The 21,576-nt window shown below is 44.7% G+C and overlaps 1 protein-coding gene across 1 annotated transcript; it reads left to right on the top strand.

The window, feature by feature from the left end:
- Nucleotides 1-2,299: 2,299 nt before the first annotated feature.
- LOC121575762 (PR domain zinc finger protein 2) lies at nucleotides 2,300-14,712 on the top strand. Its single transcript, XM_041889059.1, has 7 exons — nucleotides 2,300-2,414; nucleotides 3,144-3,247; nucleotides 3,416-3,568; nucleotides 4,209-4,335; nucleotides 7,595-7,708; nucleotides 7,869-12,532; nucleotides 12,763-14,712. The coding sequence occupies exons 1-7, from the start codon at nucleotides 2,300-2,302 to the stop codon at nucleotides 12,778-12,780; spliced, it is 5,295 nt and encodes a 1,764-aa protein (XP_041744993.1). The 3' UTR covers nucleotides 12,781-14,712.
- The last annotated feature ends 6,864 nt before the right edge of the window (nucleotides 14,713-21,576 follow it).

Here is a 21,576-nt window from a genome sequence, read left to right as displayed (position 1 = left end):
TCAGAGCAAAAACCAAGCCATGAGGTCAAAGGAATTGACTGTAGAGCGCCGAGACAGGGTTGTGTCGAGGCACAGATCTGGGGAAGGGTACAAAAAAATGTCTGCAGCATTGAAGGTCCCCAAGAATACATTGGCCTCCATCATTCTTAAATGGAAAAAGTTTGGAACCACCAAGACTCTTCCTAGAGCTGGCTGCCCGGCCAAACTGAGCAATTGGGGGAGAAGGGCCTTGGTCAGGGAGGTGACCAAGACCCCAATGGTCACTCTGACAGAGCTCCTCCAGGGTTCCTCTGTGGAGTTGGGAAAACCTTCCAGAAGGACAACCATCTCTGCAGCACTCCACCAATCAGGCCTTTATGGTAGACTGGTCAGACAGAAGACACTCCTCAGTAAAACGCACATGACAGCCTGCTTGGAGTTTGCCAAAAGGTACCTAAAGGACTCTCAGACCATGAGAAACAAGATTCTCTGGTCTGATGAAACCAAGATTTAACTCTGGCCTGAATGCCAAGCGTCACGGCTGGAGGAAACCTGGCACCATCATGCTGTGGGGATGTTTTTCAGCAGCAGGGACTGGGAGACTAGTCAGAATTGAGGGAAAGATTAATGGAGCAAAGTATAGAGAGATCCTTGATGAAAACCTGCTCCAGAGCGCTCAGGACCTCAGACTGGGGCGAAGGTTCACCTTCCAACAGGACAACGACCCTAAACACACAGCCAAGACAACGCAGTAATGGCTTCGGGACAAGTCTCTGAATGTCCTTGAGTGGCGCAGCCAGAGTCCAGACTCGAACTCGATCAAACATCTCTGGAGAGATCTGAAAAGAGCTGTGCAGCGACGCTCCCCATCCAACCTGACAAGGCTTGAGATGATCTGCAGAGAAGAATGGGAGAAACTCCCCAAATACAGGTGTGACAAGCTTGTAGCGTCATACCCAAGAAGACTTGAGGCTGTAATTGCTGCCAAAGGTTCTTCAACAAAGTACTGAGTAAAGGGTCTCAATAGTTATGTAAATGTGAGTTTTTTAAATTATTTTTTTATGATAAATAAAAAAACTACAAAATACAACTTTTTGCTTTGTCATTATGGGGTGTTGTGTGTAGATTGAGGGGAGGGGGAGGGGGGGACGACGACAATTTAATCAATTTTAAAATAAGGCTAACAAAATGTAACAACAAAATGTGGAAAAAGTAAAGGGGTCTGAAAACTCTCCGAATGCACTGTATATGTGCTTTCTAAGCACCTGTCCAAATGTTTCGTCCTTATATTAGTGCGTGTGTAGGCCTAATTGGTGTATTTATGAAAAGTGTAGGAAAGTTCTGGATAAATAATGGTTTATCCAATAGGTAGTAGGCTAGTCTCTTTTTGTTGTAACTGTCAAATGTTGAAATTATCATCATTTGAATGCTTTTAAAAGACCTTATAGCCTACCCTACCCTATATTCAACATGAGTGCAGCATATAGCCTACTGAATACATTTTCTTGCACTTTTTTTTTTCCTGAGGTAGGCCTAACTTATTGAGATGATCACATCACTGTATTTCAGGCTATGATAAAGTCTACTACAATAATGAGTTATTACACTGAATTCATATTACAATCTCAAATATATGCATGCTGGCATGTCTGCAAGCTTTAAGAAAATGTGCCTGGCCTGCATGTAATCTGCTTTGTGTCGGAGTTTGTCAACTACTTAAAGGAGTGTGATATTTTGAACCAGTGACAGCCAGGACAGTTTGCCTTAGAATCCCAACTCCTTTCCTAATACAGTAATTTATCATGAGTAAAAAATACAACTTCTGACAAAAGGACATTTCTACCTGTGCTTCTCAAGCTTGTTGTAATAAGAACAACTTGATTCCACAAATATGCATGTCTCATATTTCACCTTTTGTGTTGTTAATAAAGGGGTAGTTCATCTTAAGTATAGTTGAGTACTAGTAATGATAGCTATCCTCTTCATAATCAGTAGTGACTCTGCCAGAGTCACTATCATGTGGCTATATGTGGCATCGGCAGTCTGCCTCAATGCTATTATCCTACAATAGCATTGACTATTATCCTGAGACCACAATTATACGTCTCCTGTGCTGCCTCCCCTTTAGATCCGATGTGAGCGATGTGAGCCCAAAGTGCCAGACCCAGAGTCCATTGTGGAGTCTTACATGAGCAGGTAAAAGAAGCGAATACATTTATGCCCAGTTTTACAGTGCCCCTGGTGTGAGAGCGTTTTTATGTTTTGGTCAGGGTGGTGGTCTGCTTTAGATATGAAATTGTGTGTTATATTCTAGGTGACCATGGCAGTTCCTGGAGGGACAAAGGAAATGCTCGCTGACATTCCGCATCATGTGTGGAAGGGCTTGCCCGATAGCATGAGACTAAGCTGCTCTGCTGTTGATCAAAGTCGCATTGGTGAGTTGAAAATGAGCTGCTTTGGGTTTGTTCTAACATCACATCACTTTTCAGTTTTGTAGATAAGTGATTACATTTACATTTGTCATTTAGCAGACACTCTTATCCAGAGCGACTTACAGTTAGTGAGTGCATACATCTTCATACTGGCCCCCCGTTGGAAACGAACCCACAACCCTGGCATTGCAAGCGCCATGCTCTACCAACTGAGCTACACGGGACTAAAGTGATCAATGATCATTTGTTGGTGGTAAAATTCCGCTAGCAGTGCATCTTATTATATGCAGTGAGTGGCTCTGTGGTTTCTGACTGTGGTGTTCGCTGGTGTGGTATGACAAGTGTAGCTCCTGATACTTAGGATCATATAGTAACGACCAGTGATAACAAGGGAGAGGAAGAACTAGATCTGGCAGTGGTAGCAGAGTGTATTATGAAGGCTTTCAACTCAAGAAAAAGAAGCATCTCCAGCCTGTTCTGGCATGCCTCAGAGAATCGGCACACCTTAACACATTTTTAGAGGCTGAAAGCTTCTCTATAGTGCATGGTTAATTGTGAATTTTGAAGTGCATGTTCAATTCTGTACAACTTTTAAAAAATCTGCATTTGTAAGATGAATCTGATTTTTGATCGCTATCCACTAATTGCAGGGAGTTGCCTAGGCAACATTTAGTAGGCAGTGAGGCTTTGGTTTGAGATTGCTGACGGATTTTCCTCCACTCTTTTCCCCAGGTGTCTGGGCCTCGAGGCTCATCCCTAAAGGCAAGAGGTTCGGCCCATTTGTAGGAGAGAAGAAAAAGAGGTCCCAAGTGTCCAGCAATGTTTACATGTGGGAGGTGAGCAGCAGAGGATAGAGTGATAGCCTCAAAGATCTACAGTATCTTCACAGACATCTAGGTTGTACACATTGCAGGCACAGCACACCCTCTGTATTATATATGCTGTTATCCATTTTCATAACATTTTAAAGATTATCATCCAGATAACCAATCTGTCCTCTGTAGGTGTATTTTCCAGCCAGGGGCTGGATGTGTGTGGATGCTACAGACCCCATGAAGGGGAACTGGCTACGGTATGTAAACTGGGCACGCTCCACTCAAGAACAGAACCTTTTCCCAATGGAGATCAACCGAGCCATTTACTACAAAGTGTTACAGGTAATTCAGACATGAAGTCTCACTGGTAAAATGTTATTCTCTAAACATTTGAGTACTAAAGCAGAGTGATGGTTTGCCATTTAGGCATGTGAATGCAGGAGTACTGGCTATTTAGCGTTCAATCTTTTCGGTGTAACAGTTGGGATAATGGGACAATTTGGAGTCCAACGCATTTCTCATCCCTGGATTGAGGTATATTTTTCAAGCCATATCTCACGCCAGCTCCGCCGTGTCTTAATCTTCACAGGAATGCTGTCCGACCCTAGTGCAGATGTAAGCAAGCGGGTCGGATCTTCTGGCTAGTTTGGGGGTTATTCTCATTGAAGCCAAATGAGAGAATTACAACCAATTTGCTATGTTTACAATTGTGGTAAACCCTTTTTATAATTCATGCACATTTCAAATGTGTATTATGTGGTCTCTGGTATACTTGGGTAATAAACCATTTATAAAAGGAATTACATTTAAAATGTTAAAATACATAGTTAGTTTGCCATCTTCTACAGCTACCGAAATGTCAAGACCTAACATTCCTGTTGACTCTTGACTTGACAGGCACAACAAGAGCCCAAGTCTTTCATCCTGTCTCTCAGCAAACCGGTCTCTGATTTGTTCCCCCTCTCCTCTTTCCTTATAATAGCCAATCGGGCCCGGAGAAGAGTTGCTGGTGTGGTACAATTGGGAAGACAACCCTGAGATAACAGCTGCATTAGAGGAAGAAAGAGCCAGCAGTCTGAGCAATAAAAATTCACCCAGGGCAAAGCGAGGTAAGGCGTACAACCCTAAAATTCAAATGTATATCTTACATTTTGCAGGACATATTTACCAAACTCTTCGATACGATAGCTGGCAGTGGGTGGCAGAAGTCGAAGGAAATGGTCTTTACGCCCATTCGAAGTTGAATTATTGATAGCATGCTAGCTAGCTAGCTTAGATAACAGTACAGCGAGGTGTAACTAACTAGATGCAGTCATTTTCCCTTCCAAACATTCTATCTCAAAAAGGTAGTTTTATGTTACTGTTAATTTTTATAAAGGAGGGTGATTGCAGCTAAATTGGTAGCTATTATGTAACAACACAGACAGCACGCCACTGTCAACATTGGCTTGTCGGATAAATAAGTTAGCTAGCTAACGTTAACTCGGTGACTGGCTCGTCGTGACGTTTTCCAGGATGTGACCTTTCCAGACTTGCAATTTATTTGCGAGCCACGTTATTTGTTCCGTTGATTACATTTGCTACTTACCTATATTTACGAGATATCCAATTAGCTAGTTCTGTTACAGGACTTGCAGGTTAGGGATTTCATAGTCTGATCGGGTTGTTTCACTGCTGTCAATTCAGCTCAGGTAGCTAGCTAGCTTACGAGCTAACAGGCTAGGTCAAGCACGGACGTGCCAGACAACCCGTTCAGGGAAGATGGCAAGCGCTGGCTTTTGTGTTCAGCAAATAACTGATCAAAACAGGTGCCGTTGTGATAAAGGGAGGGTAGGTTACTCGAGGTATCGATGTATGTGTCATACATGTGTTGTAAACCCTTAGCTACATCTAGTTAGCTACCCACAGCTACCAACTACCTGGATACGTTTATCAATTTTGTCTGGAATATGCCTGCCCTGAAAAGAAACACAATTTTTTCCCCCGAAGTAACAAACACGATTTAGCTGAACGGTATAGGTTTGTTATATATTTGATATTTTGTTCATGTTTCCCAGGTAAGTGTGTGCTCCATTTTTAATTTGGCCTAGGGACGGTAGCTACTAGCTAGCTAGTCAGCCAAAGTCAATGCAAAGTTGAGGTAATGTTGTGCTGCAGACTAGGCCCTGGATGTATGCAGTTGCACAAGCTCTGTAGTCCCACCCTTCCTTTCTCAACAATACAAAATCTTCAGAACGAGTTGCATTTTGCATAATTATTTTTTGAATTAGCTGCTAGAATGAAATCAATAGAATTTGAATTATTTCTCCATGAAATTGACCAAGTGTTTTTCTTTCAATATGAATGAACATTTAACGATGTTGGTTAAAAACTGTATGTCTATATGATTTAAGTTTGTGGTGTAGGCCTATGTATGCAACCCCGGTCTGTTTTGAATTTGCACTGATTTATTGACTTAATAGTCACGTTCACGCCAATGCCCAGGGCTAAGAGAGTTTTTAGCCTGGGGCAAGGCTGAAACCACACAGCGAGACTACGCCAATTTGCGTGCGAGAGTTGAGCGTAAATTCACGTAGTTTATGCCAACTTAATTGTCATGAGAATCCATAAAACGGTTATATTTATGTTTGCTATGTAGCCCTTGTGAATTATTGTGTTCATTTTGACTCAATTTATATGTTATACGGGAGCCACCGTACCTGCCTCCTGTTATGTTGGCTCACGAATATGAGGAGAGTTGTAGCTAATACACCCTCGCAGTTAAAGAATTTAGCTAGTCTCGTTATTTCTATATAACAATATTATCTCTTGAACGGAGTTCGAGTTTCCCAGCCGTAGCCTGCCTAGGCTATATGCCTGTGCTTGAAATCAACAACGGTAGGCATACAGTTATTGCTTTTAAATATGTATTATTGGCACAGGCAGCTAAACTTCAACACTAAATATACACTTTCTAACTATACATGTCACAATTCCAGACGTAACAACGCACAAACAGTATTTTCTGGCAATATATCTGCTCACTTTACCAGCATTGCTTCACGTAGACGCAAAAAAATATATACTTGCTTTCTAATTTGAAGTGCATGACGGCATTGACGCTCGCGGACCGTCTGTTTTCTGCCATTCAATACCGTGCATTCTAATTCCAGCGTTTTCATGCGCATAAAAAAACACATTTCGTTTGATTTGGGCTTAAGCGGGTTTTCACACTTGCACATTTGGAAGTGGGCTAGCTGGCCCTGCTCCGGAGCAGGGTTGGCACCGACTTTTCAGGGCTAGCCAATCAGTGTTCCATTGTCTCCTAATTTGAATATTCTACTCCAGAAAAGTGACAGTTGGTTTCAGGCAACTCTGCTTGTGTGAACACAGGCTTAGCCAGGGACAAAGGATAGCCCGGGGCTAAGAACATTGCCGTGTGAGTACTCGGTGAGTTGTGTTAGAAGTCTCAACATTCAGAATTGTCTAATGTTGAGAGAGCCTACTTGTCATTTATCTGCAATCCCTCTTCGATAAAATCATATACATATCTGCATCAAATTTACAATAATAAGTGGGGACTATCTATACACAGATTGAGCAGAATGCCTTTGACCATGTTGGTCAGGTGACTGAGCTGCAACATGTGTTTTTGTGGCATGAATCAGGCTTTGTAGGCCAGGCCAGATGACCTTGTTGTCAAAGCAACTCCAGTGATGATTGGGTGCTAGCCCAGCCTCTTGAGGCTGGCTGAGATCAAAACTCAAAATGGTCTCCTGCCTAGGCACATAACCACTACATTGATCAGCCATTCCAAAAATATCCATATCTCTTCACATGGCAGTTTGTTCATTATGTAGCCTAGTGTTTAGTATGACTTGTAAAATTCTGCATGAAGGCATCAAGGCTGTGAAAAGTGATTTTGGCCAGAAGTTGTATTTGACTAAATTGGAAGTTAGCCTGACTACTAAACCTGCAGCTGTTTAGATGAAGAAAAAAGATAACATTCGTATGGTAATATCGAAAGACAATTGATGACATAAGCACACGTGGTACTTGGCCTACATTGTTTAAGATCCTGTTCAGCAGTCATACAGTATATCGCTTTGCTTTCTGTTAGACAAATATCATATTATGAGTTTGTAATTCCATGTAGTTTAAGTGCCAACCAATACACAGCACAGTTGTGGGTTGAGGTGTGAAAGTGAATTAGTACACTTCCCCCACTAGATGTTCACTCATCTGAAAATCTGTTTTCCTTTTACTTATGTAGAAGTAGTCCAATGTCAACATTTTAAAGAAACTAAATTCCACATCTTACCAGTATTGCTTTGGTGTGAAATGTTTTATTTGAGTTTGGCTAATGTTTGTTGGTTGATGTGTGTTTAGCCAGAAGAAAACTGTTGAAGAGAGCCAGACAGGCTAGTTTGGGTGGATTCCGTGGGCCCAAGCAAACAGGCGGAACCAAACCTATTGTCACAGAGATGTGGGATACAGAGGAAGGTAAGTTGCCCCATTTATAATGGATATTTGGGAAGTCTGTTCGGGTGTAGCTAGTTATGTTATTAATGTATTTCAACAATTTGGGCTAGGTTTTCCCAGAATATTTTGTTACTTTGAAATTAAATGTAACTTTTTATACTCTGTTGCTCTGCTGTTTTAGGTCCAAATGAGGAGGACGAGAGACCCTCCCAATCTCCAGGGCCTTCACATGTGACTCGGGAGAGTTCCCCCATGGGGAGTAACGGCCTCTCTCAAGCCCAGTTCATCTCAGCAGCAATGAGAGAGGAAGATGAGGAGGAGGGTGATGAAGAGGAAGACCCAAGGGATCTGCAGCAGCAGCCGTTGCTGACACCGCAGAGTGCTCAGTCTGCTACTGAAGCTGAGTTGGAGGAGAGGAGTGAGCAGCCTGATCTGCCACTAAGCCATAGCAGCCCAGGTGAGGTGGGGCCTGGGAGCCTTCAGACTGCCTCATCCCTACCAAGGCCTGAACCAGAGGCTGACCCATACCTCGACCCTGACCTTGAAGGTGACGGAGAGGAGTCCCATCCCTGCCAGCACTGCGAGCGCCATTTCTCCACCAAACAGGGCCTGGAGCGCCACACACACATCCATGCCACTGCAAACCAGCAAACACACACATTCAAATGCCGCTACTGTGGCAAGTCCTTTGGCTCGCAGGTGGGACGGCGGCGGCACGAGCGTAGGCATGAGAACGGGCCAAAGAACAAAGGTCAAAGGTCTGGCTCACTGGCTGGGACTGCTACTTTACTCAGTCCTCTGGGGCAGGCTGACTGTTCCAGCCCAGACTGTGGCACTGTCTCTGGCCACTATGTTGTCATGGGGTCCCCAGTCCCTGGAGGACTTATGCAAACCCCTCAGGTTGTGAGGAAGGACCCTGCGGCTGAGAGTGACCGGCCCTTTATCGTGGATGAGAATGGTGAGACAAAAGAGCTTCATCCTTGCAAGTACTGTAATAAGGCTTTTGGCACTCACACCAACATGCGCAGACACCAGCGCAGAATTCACGAGCGCCACTTGCTGCCCAAGGGTGTGCGCAGGAAAGGCATGCTGCTGCAGGAGAGCCCATCTCAACAGCAGCAGCAGCGTCTGCCTGAACAGTCTCCCAGTGCCAGCCCACCCCCTGTCTATGTGCCCAGTGCAGACACTGAGGATGAGGGGGACCGAGAGGAGTACATGGTCGACATATCCAATAACATCTCAGAGAATCTCAGCCTGTACATCGACGGCAAGATCCTGTCCACTAGTTCAGTCAGCGGCTGTGAAGTGATCGAAGTGGACTCCAGTTCTGCAGCACTGTTTGGTCTCGATGCAGTGGTCATCAGCCCCAATCAGATCAGTCAGACTTTCAAAGTGGACACCAGGACCTGTGCTGTAAAGCAGGTCTCCAACCTCGGCCAGCCCATGACGAAAAGGAGAACGTCGACACCACCGCTCATGCCCAGTCTTAAAATGGAGTCTGAAACTGGGTCCTCCTCTGCCTCCTCTTCCTCCTCCACATCTTCCTCATCCGCCTTGTTGGTGGAAAGTCTCTTCCCTCAGTCCTCAGACTCATTAGCATTTCAAAAGGAGAAAACAATCTATCTGTCTCCTAAACTCAAACAGCTCCTCCAGACCCAGACAGACGGTCAGAAACCCACCATCGCCCTTTTAGCAGACAGCCACAGATTAGCTCCCCCTCTCTCCGTTGCGTCCCTGCCTGCAGCCTTAGGCAGGTTTAAGAGAAGAACGGCTTCCCCTCCCTCATCTCCACAGCTCAGCCCTGCGCTGAAAGCAGACTGCTGTAAGAGCGAGGCGGGGGTCTCGTCGTACACCCTCAAGGTGCCAAATCTGGAGAGCCTGGGCATGTCCCCTGTCTGGAGTCTGTCCAGCAAGGAGGAGAGGGACACCGTGAGTCCCAGCGGGAAGGACGGGTGCAGCTGGTCTGCCTCTCGGAGCGGAGGGAACTCATGTAATCAGCAGCCCTTGGACCTTTCCAGCGGCATCAGTAAATTGAGTGACGGCTTCAACAAGATGCCCGGGGAGGAAGTGCTGGATTTAAGCATGAGTCGGAAGAGTACAGCGGAGCCAGAGTCCAAGGGAAGTCCAGCTCCGACACAGCCCCCCACCAAGAAGAAGAAGCCCAACACCAGCATGCTAGAGAAGGTGTTGATGAACGAGTACGCTGGCTTAAACCCAGCAGGAGAGGAGGACTCTTGTGCCCTGGGAAGCCCAGATTCTCAGTATACTGCAGGCAGTGGTACAGGCACCGCTTCTCACAGTCCCTCTTCCAATATGCCCTTTGAATCAGCCGATCCCTCTCCCCCCTCTCTAACCCCCGTCACTATGAATCCCTCCTCCCCCTGCGTCTCCAGCCTGACCTCTCCAACGCCACCTCCCCCTGTCCTACCCTCCATGCCCTCACCAGACTGCCCCACTTCTAGCTTTCTCCCTGTCCTCTCCCCTAAAATGTCCCCCAGATCCATTGACCATGGTGAGGACGAGCCAGTTTGCTTATCGAACTCTACCACAGCAGAGACAATGTTAGCTGCAGTAAGTTATGGAGATGAGAAACATGTCACTAAGCCAATAGACCCCACCCACAATACAGATCCCGTTATTGGGGAAGCTATATCAACCCCCTCTACAGAGTCCCCCTCATTATCTGATGCTGTCCCTGTGAGTCTGTCCTCAGCACAATCTAAACCTGGTAGAAGTGAGAACCACAGTTCGGTAGATGTCCAAATTAACCAAGACCTGGAACCGATTATTACTGAGGGACAGGAGAAATCCCAATGCTCTGAACTCCCTGTTTTATCATCCGTAACAGAATCCTCCCTCTCTGCCTCATTGACCTCTCCTGTTGGCATATCAGATAGCCCAGCTCCGTCAGTGGTCTCCCCAGTGTCACTCTCTAGCACTGTGATTAAAGAGGAGCCCCAGCACATGGATCAGCTGGCTGACTTAGGCCTTCCTCCTGGTGGCACAGGGTCTTCACCTCAATCTGCTGCTGCTGAAAAGCCCTCTGAGGAAGAGGAGGTGGAGGAGAGGGTGGAGGAGGAGGGATTGGAGCCAGACCCCTTCAGTAAGAGCTTTGTGTGTAACGTGTGTGAGGATCCCTTCCGCTCCATCAAAGAGCTCAGTCGGCACATCCTGGAGCATGCTGCTGAGTGGCCCTACAGGTGTGAGTTCTGTGTGCAGCTGTTTGGGAACGCCCCGGCCTTGCTGGAGCACCGCACGGCCCTCCACGGCGTGGGACGCATCTTTGTCTGCTCCGTCTGCTCCAAGGAGTTTGCCTTCCTCTGCAACCTCCAGCAGCACCACAAGGACCTGCATCCCAGCCAGCCGTGCACACACACAGCGGTGGAGAGCGGCAAGCTGAGGCCACAGAACTACACAGACCCAGCCAGGGCCAAAGAGGAGAGTAACCCCTCCTCAACCACAGCACCTGAGTCCTCTGCTGAAGCTGCCTCCTTTCAGGGGGTCTCTGATGTGAAGAAAGATGAAAAGCCTGATATTAACGGGAAGCATGAGGAAGCTGGACTAGAGGACCAGACTGAAGAGCTCTACACTACTATAAAGATCATGGCCTCTGAGGGAGGCAAGCCTAAAGGCCCAGATGTACGCCTGGGCATTAATCAACACTACCCCAGTTTCAAGCCACCCCCCTTCCCATACCACAACCGCACGGCTGCAGACTCTATGGCCTCGGCCACCAATTTCACTACCCACAACATCCCACAGACATTCAGCACTGCCATCCGCTGCACCAAGTGTGGCAAGAGCTTTGATAACATGCCCGAGCTGCACAAGCACATACTAGCCTGTGCCAACGCCAGTGATAAGAGGCGGTACACTCCCAAGAAGAACCCCATCCCTCTTAGACAGATAGTGAAGCCCCAGAACGGAGCTCTGTCGCCTGCATCTGCTGCCAACACAGGGCAGAATGCCTTCCGCAGAATGGGCCAACCCAAGAGGCTCAACTTCAACCAAGAGCCACCTGGCAAAACCAAGATGAGTTCCCTCAGTAAGAAGAAGAACCAGCTGGTCCAGAAGGCCATCACTCAGAGGAATAAGACTGCTGCTACTGCTAAGAAGGCCCCAAGCCAGGTTAAAGAGGAGGAGCCGCAGGAGCAGGTCCATGTATGCCCGCACTGCAGCCGGGAGTTCACTTACCCTGCCAGCCTCAGTAAACATATAGCAGTCAGCTGTCCCATGAAACCTATCTCTAAAAAGGCCAAAAAGGGAGCAGCAGCAGCAGAGGCAACACCAGCTGTAGACAAAAACATGAGCCTTCGAAGGAGAACCACAGACTCTGAGATCCAGCAGCCAGAGCTGGCTGAGCCGGTGCCCAAAACCCTGGGCAAAACACGCGCTCGCACCTCTGGACCCGGCTCTGCGGAGGCTGAGGCCCCACCACCGCCAGGTAAAGGAAAGACGGCTGCCACGCAGGTGCGTACCAAAAGGCCAGCCTCTTTCCCAGCTGCCACAGTTTCTCTCAGCATGAAAAGGAAAAAAGGAAAAGTTCAATCGTTACCCCCCACCCCGTTGCCCTCCGAGACTCCCAGTGACTCTGCACCACTGCAGGCAACCCAGACAAAGCAACGCATGGGCAAGGAAATGCCGCCCAAGAAGGTAGCGGAGGTGAAAGTGCCCCCACAGAAGCAGTCTCAGGTGCCGCCAAAGAAAGAAGGGGAACGGTTCTCTCTGAGAGCGAGGGAGCGAGCTGGTGGGCCGGTGACCCGGAGCCTACAGATGGCCAACACTGCAGCTCCCGTGGAGGTGAAAACAGAGGACCTCTCCAGCCAGGGGCCTAAAGAGACCCAGGTAATGTTACTTTCAAACAGGGTCCAGTCTCAGCCTATGTTTATGCCAAGTTGCTACTCATTTTTAAATAATCCTTTACACAATATTCTGACTTACAAAAATACTTTCCACACGACGTGGTACAAGATGTTTATATTAATCAGGTTCTCTGTTGCACTTCAAATTAGAGAAGACATATCACTGTAGTTGATACTTGTTGATATCTTTATGTGTTGTCTTGTGTCTTCCAGGAGTCCTTGCTGAAATGAGCCAGATAGAGCCATATCGATCTGAGGAGAAAGAAGTCCCTGGCTAGGAGGGTGTGACTGTGCTGGCTCACCTCTGAGGAGATCCTCTGGCCTTTCCAAGGCTCTGGCAGACATACAGGAGCATCTGGAGGTGGGCTGGCTCAGTTACAGGACAACATGGACTCTGCTCTCTGCTCCCCACACATCACATCACATGCTGTGTTGGCTGAACAGAAGGAGGGATTCCTCTCTCCATCACTCACTGTGAAATGAGCCTGAGACTTTTAAACACAAAAAAGAAACTATTAACAGACTGTAAATTAGTATATACTGTCTGTCATATATTGTAAGTCATAACATTGACATTGGGGTTCCGTTACGGTTAAAAGCGGATATATTGCAAATGGCAATCATTTATATCAGTTCACAAAACTGGTCTGGTGTTTCTTTCCCTCCATTTTCGGTTTACTTGTTTGGTTGTTAAAATGTTGGAAGATTCAACAGTCTCTTAATGCATGTGCTGAGTATCCAGTATAACTAAACAGAGCCCTGTCCCTCGTCTGTGTCCCATGTTAAGTCTTGCACCTACTTTAATTAATACAAATTAATATGTATATTTGATTTCATGTAATGCTCCGTTGAGAATACATTGTAGAATATCTCTTATAGGTATTTTTTGTTGTTTGTTTTGTTTGGGAAGCCAAGACAAAACTGTAGAAGTGGGTTTGTTCGAAAGGCTGGCTGAAAGAGTGTGTGTATGCGTGCAAATGTGCTGTATGCGTGGCCTGACAACAGTTGACCCCTTCATCTCAAAGTTGAGACGTCTGTTGTCTCTCTGGCATGTTTTCCCCTCCGTCTTCATGTTGCTTATCAGAGCAGTACCAGCAGGGAAACCTGCCACAACTATAACAATGCCGCCTAACACAGTAGGGTTCCCTGAGAAGGGATAGGGAAGATGAGATTTGCTCTTCACGTTGAAAATGTGAGGGGCTAAGGAACACTGCCGCTTATCCAGTTTATTGACATTGTGGATTTCAGGGGCTCACATTTGGATGTGTTATACATAGTTATAAGTAGCCCCCTCTTGTCTGAAAGCACTTCAAAAAGAAAATCTGCCCTACTGTTTTGATTTGATCAGTATGAATCCTTAAAGGCCCAGTGCAGTCAAACATGATTTTCCTGTATTTTCTAGATATTTCCACACTGGGGTTGGAATAATACTGTGAAATTGTGAAAATCATGATGCCCTTTTAGTGTAAGAGCTGTTTGAAAAGACCCCCTCACCCAGACCACTCACTGACAGTCCTAGCTAAATTTTTGCTTGAAATTGCTCTTTGCTAAGAAGCAATTTTTGTTTCTTTTTGACAATTTTAAATTGAAATCAATCACAGTAAGGTACTTAATTGTTACCCAGAAATGATTTGATATGAGGTACAAACGACTGCATTTGGACCTTTTAAATGATTTGGTTTTAAATGTGAAGAATGGGATGTAGACATTTCTATTGCACATGACTGAAACTGGGTTGCCTCAGAAAAATAATTGAAATGTAGTCATTGGAATATTTCCCCTGTAACATTTTCCTGATTAAAGACTCCCTATACGGTAGATTTGCATTTTTTGTATTGTTTTTGAAACGGTCCCGAGACTTGATTTCATTTGTATGATGTTTGAAAATTGGAATGGTGTCTGTAGACGTGGACAGCTGGAAAGCAGTAGCCGCTGTGTTCCAGTATTAAGGATGGCCATGAAAAGTTGCTTCAGTTCTAATGTTCCGTTCCTTGCAGCGGCAAACATGCCACAGTAAAGTCATTGATTGCAGGTTATTTCTGTACCTAAAGTCTTGTGGTTGGGGAGGTAGTGTATCTTCTTTAATGTGATCTATACTGAACAAAAATATAAACGCAACATGTAAAGTGTTGGTTCCATTTTTCATGAGCTGAAATTAAAAATCCCAGAAATGTTCCATATGCACAAAAAGCTTATTTCTCTCAAATGTGTGCACAAATTTGTTTACACCCCGGTTAGTGAGCATTTCTCCTTTGCCAAGATAGCCCATCCACCTGACAGATGTGGCATGTCAAGAAGCTGATTAAACAGCATGACCATTATGCAGGTGCACCTTGTGCTGGGGACAAAATGGCACTCTAAAATGTGCAGTTTTGTCACACAACACAATGCCACAGATGTCTCAAGTTTTGAGGGAGCGTGCAATTGGCATGCTGACAGCAGGAATGTCCACCAGAGCTGTTGCCATAAGCCACCTCCAATGTTGTTTTAGAGAATTGGGCAGTACATCCAACCTACCTCACAACCGCAGACCACGCCAGCCCAGGACCTCCACCTCCGGCTTCTTTACCTGCGGCATCGTCTGAGGAGGGGGAGGGGCGGTGTCGAGGAGTATTTCTGTCTGTAATAAAGCCCTTTTGTGGGGTAAAACTCTTTCTGATTGGCTGTGCCTGGCTACCTAGTGGGTAGACCTGTCTCCCAAGTGGGTGGGCCTATCTCCTCCCAGGCCCACCCATGGTTGCACCCCTGCCCAGTCCTGATCTCCATAGATTAGGGCCTAATGAATTCATTTAAATTGACTGATTTCCTTCTATGAACTGTAACTCAGTAAAATCTTTGAAATTGTTGCGTGTTGTGTTTATATTTTTGTTCAGTGTATATGCAGGCCTATAACATGTTATGACATACTTGGACATAGTGTTCTACTTTGATTATGATTTGTCCCTATCTACACCATGACGTTCTATATAGAGGGATTCTCCCATCTGCTCACCCCACTGAGGAGAGGGAGTACGACTTAAGTGCTTGTCGCATGTTTGTGGAAAAAAGCTGTAATTGAATCATATGTTATAAAGCTAATATATATTTCCGTTGGACATTTTCGTCTTATATGTTTGCCTTCCTGCATCAATATTCTTGAGAATTCTCTTGAGTTAAATTAATGGAGAATCTTCTAATATACACAAAGTGTACAAAACATTAGGAACAACTTCCTAATATTGAGTTGCACCCCCTTTTGCCCTCAGAACAGCCTCAATTCATCGGGCCATGGACTCTACAAGGTGTCAAGCGTTACACCGGGATGCTGGCCCATGTTGACTCTGATGCTTCCCACAGTTGTGTCAAGTTAGCTGGATGTCCTTTGGGTGGTGGACCATTCTTGATAGAACACGGGAAACTGTTGAGCGTGAAAAACCCAGCAGTGTTGCAGTACTTGACACTCAAACCGGTGTGCCTGGCACCTAATACCATACCCCTTACAAAGGCACTGAAATCTTTTGTGTTGCCCATTCACCCTCTGAATGGCACACATACACAATCCATGTCTCAATTGTCTCAAGGCTTAAACATCCTTCTTTAACCTGTCTCCTCCCCTTCATCTACACTGATTGAAGTGGATTTAACAAGTAAAATCAATAAGGTATTATAGCTTTCCCCCGGTCAGTCTATGCCATGGAAAGAGCAGGTGTTCCTAATGTTTTGTACACTCAGTGTATGTTTGAGGATGAATGAACAAAGAAAAATATACCTGTTGACCTCATTATGTTAAACATATAGTTCTAATTTACATATTAAATACTTTTTCAATTTGGCGTCTGTGTGCGTTGCCATGTATGATTGAATGTTTTTGGTTAGGTCCTTTTTAACTAGTTGTGATTCCATTGCAGAGAGTCATCGTACTGTACATTCAGGCATCTGTTTGAGCAAGGTGAGCTCATCTTGATCACCTGGTCCCAGTTTTTTAAGATGTTATCTATCTGGATTTCGGCTATCGGATAGGATTAAATGCATAGAAAAAAATCAGGAGTCCACATTCAAGTCAATTATTTGTCCGTTTTATTCATTCTATTTCTATGCATTTAATCCTATTCCGATAGGAAAAATCCAGATAATTTATGAAAAACTGGGCCATGGTGGTGAGTATTGAGGCCTATTTGGGATGCACAGAGATTTGTCCATCAGTCATTATGCACAGTCTGATTGCAATGTAGTTGATTTCAAACACGCACACTGATACTGATTATATATAGGTTAGACTACAGTATGACAAGAGTATTGATGACACTTTACTTGAGTATGATGGGAGAGAGGTCATCCCAAGTGGAATGTGTCTTCAGAACGTGACTGAATCTGAATGTCTTTCATCTGACCTGAAAACATTACCTGCAATATGACAGGCAGGAGCTTCAATCCTGTATCCTGCATTGTATTGTATCCTGTGGTCCTCTGTAGCTCAATTGGTAGAGCATGGCGCTTGTAACACCAGGGTAGTGGGTTCGATCCCCGGGACCACCCATACGTAAAAATGTATGCACACATGACTGTAAGTCGCTTTGGATAAAAAAGCGTCTGCTAAATGGCATAATATTATTGTGTTCTCGACATGCCAAAGAATAGATATGAATTTGTTCTTTAAAAAACAAAAGACTGAAGCATGATCAGCCCCCCATAGATTAATTATCTTGCAGTGATGCTGAGGCTCTAGTCAATCATCATTATTTATTTTCCCTGTAAAACCAGAATACTACCTGAGGAATTACTGCTGAAATCGGGCTGTGCTCAGAATGCCAAAAGCTGTTTGTTTATTCATTTCCTAGTCTACACTTGACAGAGTACATACATTAATGTGATATTCTGGGTGGTCGAAGAAGCTAGCCTATATTGGCACTGGCAAGTTCTGCCAAACTGAAAAGCTCTCTTCTTTTAGAAAGTTTAGACAGATACTATAATCAAGGTGTATCAAAAGTTATTTTACTTTTCCTAAGTATACACTGAGTGTACAACCTCCCCTTTGCCCTCAGAACAGCCTCAATTCGTTCGCATGGACTCTACAGGGTGTCGAAAGCATTCCACAGGGATGCTGGCCCGTTGACTCCAATGCAGGTTTTCATCAAGGATCTCTGTACTTTGCTCCGTTAATCTTTCCCTCGATCCTGACTAGTCTTCCAGTTCCTGCCTCTGAAAAACATCCCCACAGCATGATGCTGCCACCACCATGCTTCACCGTATGGATTGTGCAAGGTTTCCTCCAGACGTGACGCTTGGCATTCAGGCCAAAGTGTTCAATCTTGGTTTCATCAGACCAGAGAATCTTGTTTCTCATGGTCTGAGAGTCTTTAGGTGCCTTTTGGCAAACTCCAAGCGGGCTATCATGTGCCTTTTACTGAGGAGTGGCTTCCATCTGGCCACTCTACCATAAAGGCTTGATTGGTGGAGTGCTGCAGAGATGGTTGTCCTTCTGTAAGATTCTCCCATGTCCACAGAGGAACTCTGGAGCACTGTCAGAGTGACCATCAGGTTATTGGTCACCTCCCTGACCAAGGCCCTTCTCCCCCGATCACTCAGTTTGGCTGGGTGGCCAGCTCTAGGAAGAGTCTTGCTGGTTCCAAACTTCTTCCATTTAAGAATGATGGAGGCCACTGTGTTCTTGGGGACCTTCAATGCTGCAGAACTTTTTTGGCACCCTTCCCCAGATCTGTGCCTCGACACAATCCTGTCTCGGAGCTCTACGGACAATTCCTTCGACCGCATGGCATGGTTTTTGCTCTGTCAACTGTGGGACATTATAAGCCTCCTCAAATGTCGTTTTAGAGAATTTGGTAGTACGTCTAACCGTCCTCACAACCGCAGACCATGTGTAACCACGCCAGCCCAGAACCTCCCCATCTGGCTTCTTCACCTGCAGGATCGTCTGAGACCAGCCACCCAGAAAGCTGATGAAACTGTGGGTTTGCACAACCGAATAATTTCTGCACAAACTGTCAGAAACCATCTCAGGGAAGCTCATCGGCGGGCACGACGTCCTCACCAGGGTCTTAACCTGACTGCAGTTCGGCGTCGTAACTGATTTCAATGTGCTCTTAACGGATTAATCCCGGTTTCAACTGTACTGGGTAGATGGCAGACAGCGTATATGGCATCGTGTGGGAGAGCGGTTTGCTGATGTCAACGTTGTGAACAGGGTGCAGGCATAAACTACGGACAACGAACACAATTGCATTTTATCGATGGCAATTTGAATGCACAGAGATACTGTGACGAGAACCTGTGGCCTATCGTCCTGCCATTCATCCACCGCCATCACCTCATGTTTCAGCATGATAATGCACGGCCCCATGTCGCAAGGATCTGTACACAATTCCTGGAAGCTGGAAATATCCCAGTTCTTCCAGTGTATTTATCACTGCTCAACATACATTTTTATTAGTACAGTTTGCTTAGTATATTCCAAATGCTGACGGTTGTTTTCAGGTGTAGTCTGATCTTCACAGCTCTTTTTGTGGAGCAGCAGACTGTAACCTTACAGTAGTCAGGTCATTTTATCAGCGATGGAGTGTATTCGTCTGACATGAATCCTGAACCCATTAATTTAGATGTGTAAAGCTTGATGTTGGACATGGGGGTGATTCTCTAGACTCTTCAATCCTGCCTGTCTCTTCCATTATTTCTGCTGTCAGTCATCAGAGAGACTAAACTCATACTGTAGTCGAGAGGGCTTAGATATTATGATTATATTATATTATTATTATATTATCTATTATACTAGATAATACTAGATATGCCACTATCTGTATCTACTATAATATTAAGAATAGCCATTTTATCCTTTACCATTATTGTTCTTGAAGAACATTATATCCTCTATCCAGGAGACATTTAAGCAGTGGCGGCTGGTGAAAAATATTCTCGGTGGGGCTGTGCCATACTTTTTTTTTCCTGTAACCATCGCGATATATTTTAACACAAACTGCAGGACAGCAGTGCTCAGTGAAACATTCAGTAATTATTTAATGCCAATATTAAAAAGTTGAGGCATTCTTACACAAAAACATATTACACAAACCCAAGCCTTTCATTTGCATTTAAAGTGAACTTTTCACCATTGGTAGTAAACAGGCAACGCAACAGGCATGCTGTCAGAACAGAGTGGAAAGTGGACAATAACATGAAATTATTATAAAGTTTATAGGAAATCTTACACTGTATAAAAAGGATGTATAATATAGAAATGGATATCAAGTGGATGAACTCAAACCTTTGACTGGAAGAATAGCATACAGTATTTTATGATCATACTAAATGTGACTAATTGTTAATGTGCTCCAGAACTGCAACAATTAATTGATACAAAACAACATATATACAGTAATATTAGCAAAGACACTATTAAGACTTTCTAGAGTACCATATATAACTGGATTTTTTATGCTAAGGTCAACTATATACAAAGAAACATGCGGCCAGAGCTGCTCTGTGTGTGTGTGTCTGTCATCTTATTTGTACAGGAATTTTGCCCGTCTGTCCTTCTGAGTGGCAAACCTCTCAATGACCCTTTGATTAAAGTCAGGAATGTCCCTGACAAGTTTCTTCTCCATGGAGAGCATGGCCAGAGCGTTCAGGCGATCCTGTGTCATGCTGTTTCTCAGGAAGGTCTTGATCCTTTTCAGTGTAGAGAAGCACCTTTCTGACTCAGCAGTTGTCATGGGTGTGGTGATGAGGATCTTGAGGAGGCTGGCAGTCTCTGTGAAAGTGCTCTGAAGGTTGTTCTCCATGAAGAACTGGTACAGGGGCACTGCACCACTACAAGCCTTGAACTCACTGTTCTCATAGATGAGGGACAGTTCGGTTTTGAGCTTGGCCTTGTTCAACATGGGGTACGCCTCCACGGTTGTTTCAAGCGCTGTATCGGGGAACTTCACACTGTGTTGTGGGAACAACTCTCCGTGCAATAGTGTTGCGCTGATGAGGTGCTGGGTGAAGGAGAACCTCTCTTTGGCATGACTCAGGATGGTATCACATACCTGTAAAAGATACATCATCAGCTTTAATTTGCAATTAAGCTATTTTGATGCAAGTGATCCTGACTGACACATGCCTATGTCCAACTCAAGTATATGATTACCAAGGTGCTGATTGTTCAGGGTTTTGGCTACATACTACCAGGCCTGAAAATAGTTCTAGGGGGAAACACTGACAATTACATCACAACTTACCTCTATAGCCAACCTCTGTTGTTCTCCTGGTCCCAGCATCCTCCGTCGCTTGATGGGCTGTTGCTGCTCGTCAGATGCGCTGTCCCCACACAAAGAGGGAATTGAGGCCCTGGGTCCAAAAAATAAAGTTTAATTTGATAACTTGCAATCAGACTTCTTAACTCACTGTAATTCCCCCTCAACACACAACCAGTGACTTTTTATATATATATATATATATATATATATATATATATATATATATATATATATAGATAGACAGACAGACAGACAGACAGATAGTGTGTATATACACACACACTATGTCTAGTAACTGCTTTTAACCTGTGATGTACATAATTAACTGATGTTATTACGTTTTAAAGCCTTTTTCTATTACATTTGTGAGAGGGATGCAACATCATTTTGTTCTGCTGTGCACTTAGCAATAAAGTTAATCTTCAATAACAACTAGGCCTCTTCTAGAAATTGACCTGGTGGACACCTGAATAATTATTACAAACTGTGTAGTACTTTCCTGCATTATTATCAACGTCTGATTGTGTCTTCTCTTTCCTTTTAAAATACTAAAACAAATATAATTGTGACGGCTCTATGATAATCACTCACTTTGATGACCAGACACATTTAGGCTTTTAAACTGTTGTAAGTGAACTATTCATCTTTCTAACAACATCTTTATCAGCCAATAGTAAATATAGTTATTTACCTGATTGTTAGCATGCTGTCTGTGAACCTCTGGACAAGTGCTTTAATGAAGACAGGGTCGATGTTCCTCTTCTGCAGCTGGCTGAAAAGCATGTCCACATTTGGC

The sequence above is a fragment of the Coregonus clupeaformis genome, chromosome 10, assembly GCF_020615455.1.
Source record: "Coregonus clupeaformis isolate EN_2021a chromosome 10, ASM2061545v1, whole genome shotgun sequence".
Taxonomy (NCBI): domain Eukaryota; kingdom Metazoa; phylum Chordata; class Actinopteri; order Salmoniformes; family Salmonidae; genus Coregonus; species Coregonus clupeaformis.
This window is presented reverse-complemented; position numbering and strand designations above follow the sequence as displayed.

What these genes read in the sequence shown, in the direction of transcription:
- LOC121575762 (XM_041889059.1), top strand. Translation starts at nt 2,300, where the DNA reads ATGGCAGTTCCTGGAGGGACAAAGGAAATGCTCGCTGACATTCCGCAT. An exon ending in GCAATGTTTACATGTGGGAG is followed by an intron (nt 3,248 to 3,415) that starts GTGAGCAGCAGA and finishes TGTCCTCTGTAG; the next exon opens with GTGTATTTTCCAGCCAGGGG. An exon ending in TTTACTACAAAGTGTTACAG is followed by an intron (nt 3,569 to 4,208) that starts GTAATTCAGACA and finishes TCCTTATAATAG; the next exon opens with CCAATCGGGCCCGGAGAAGA.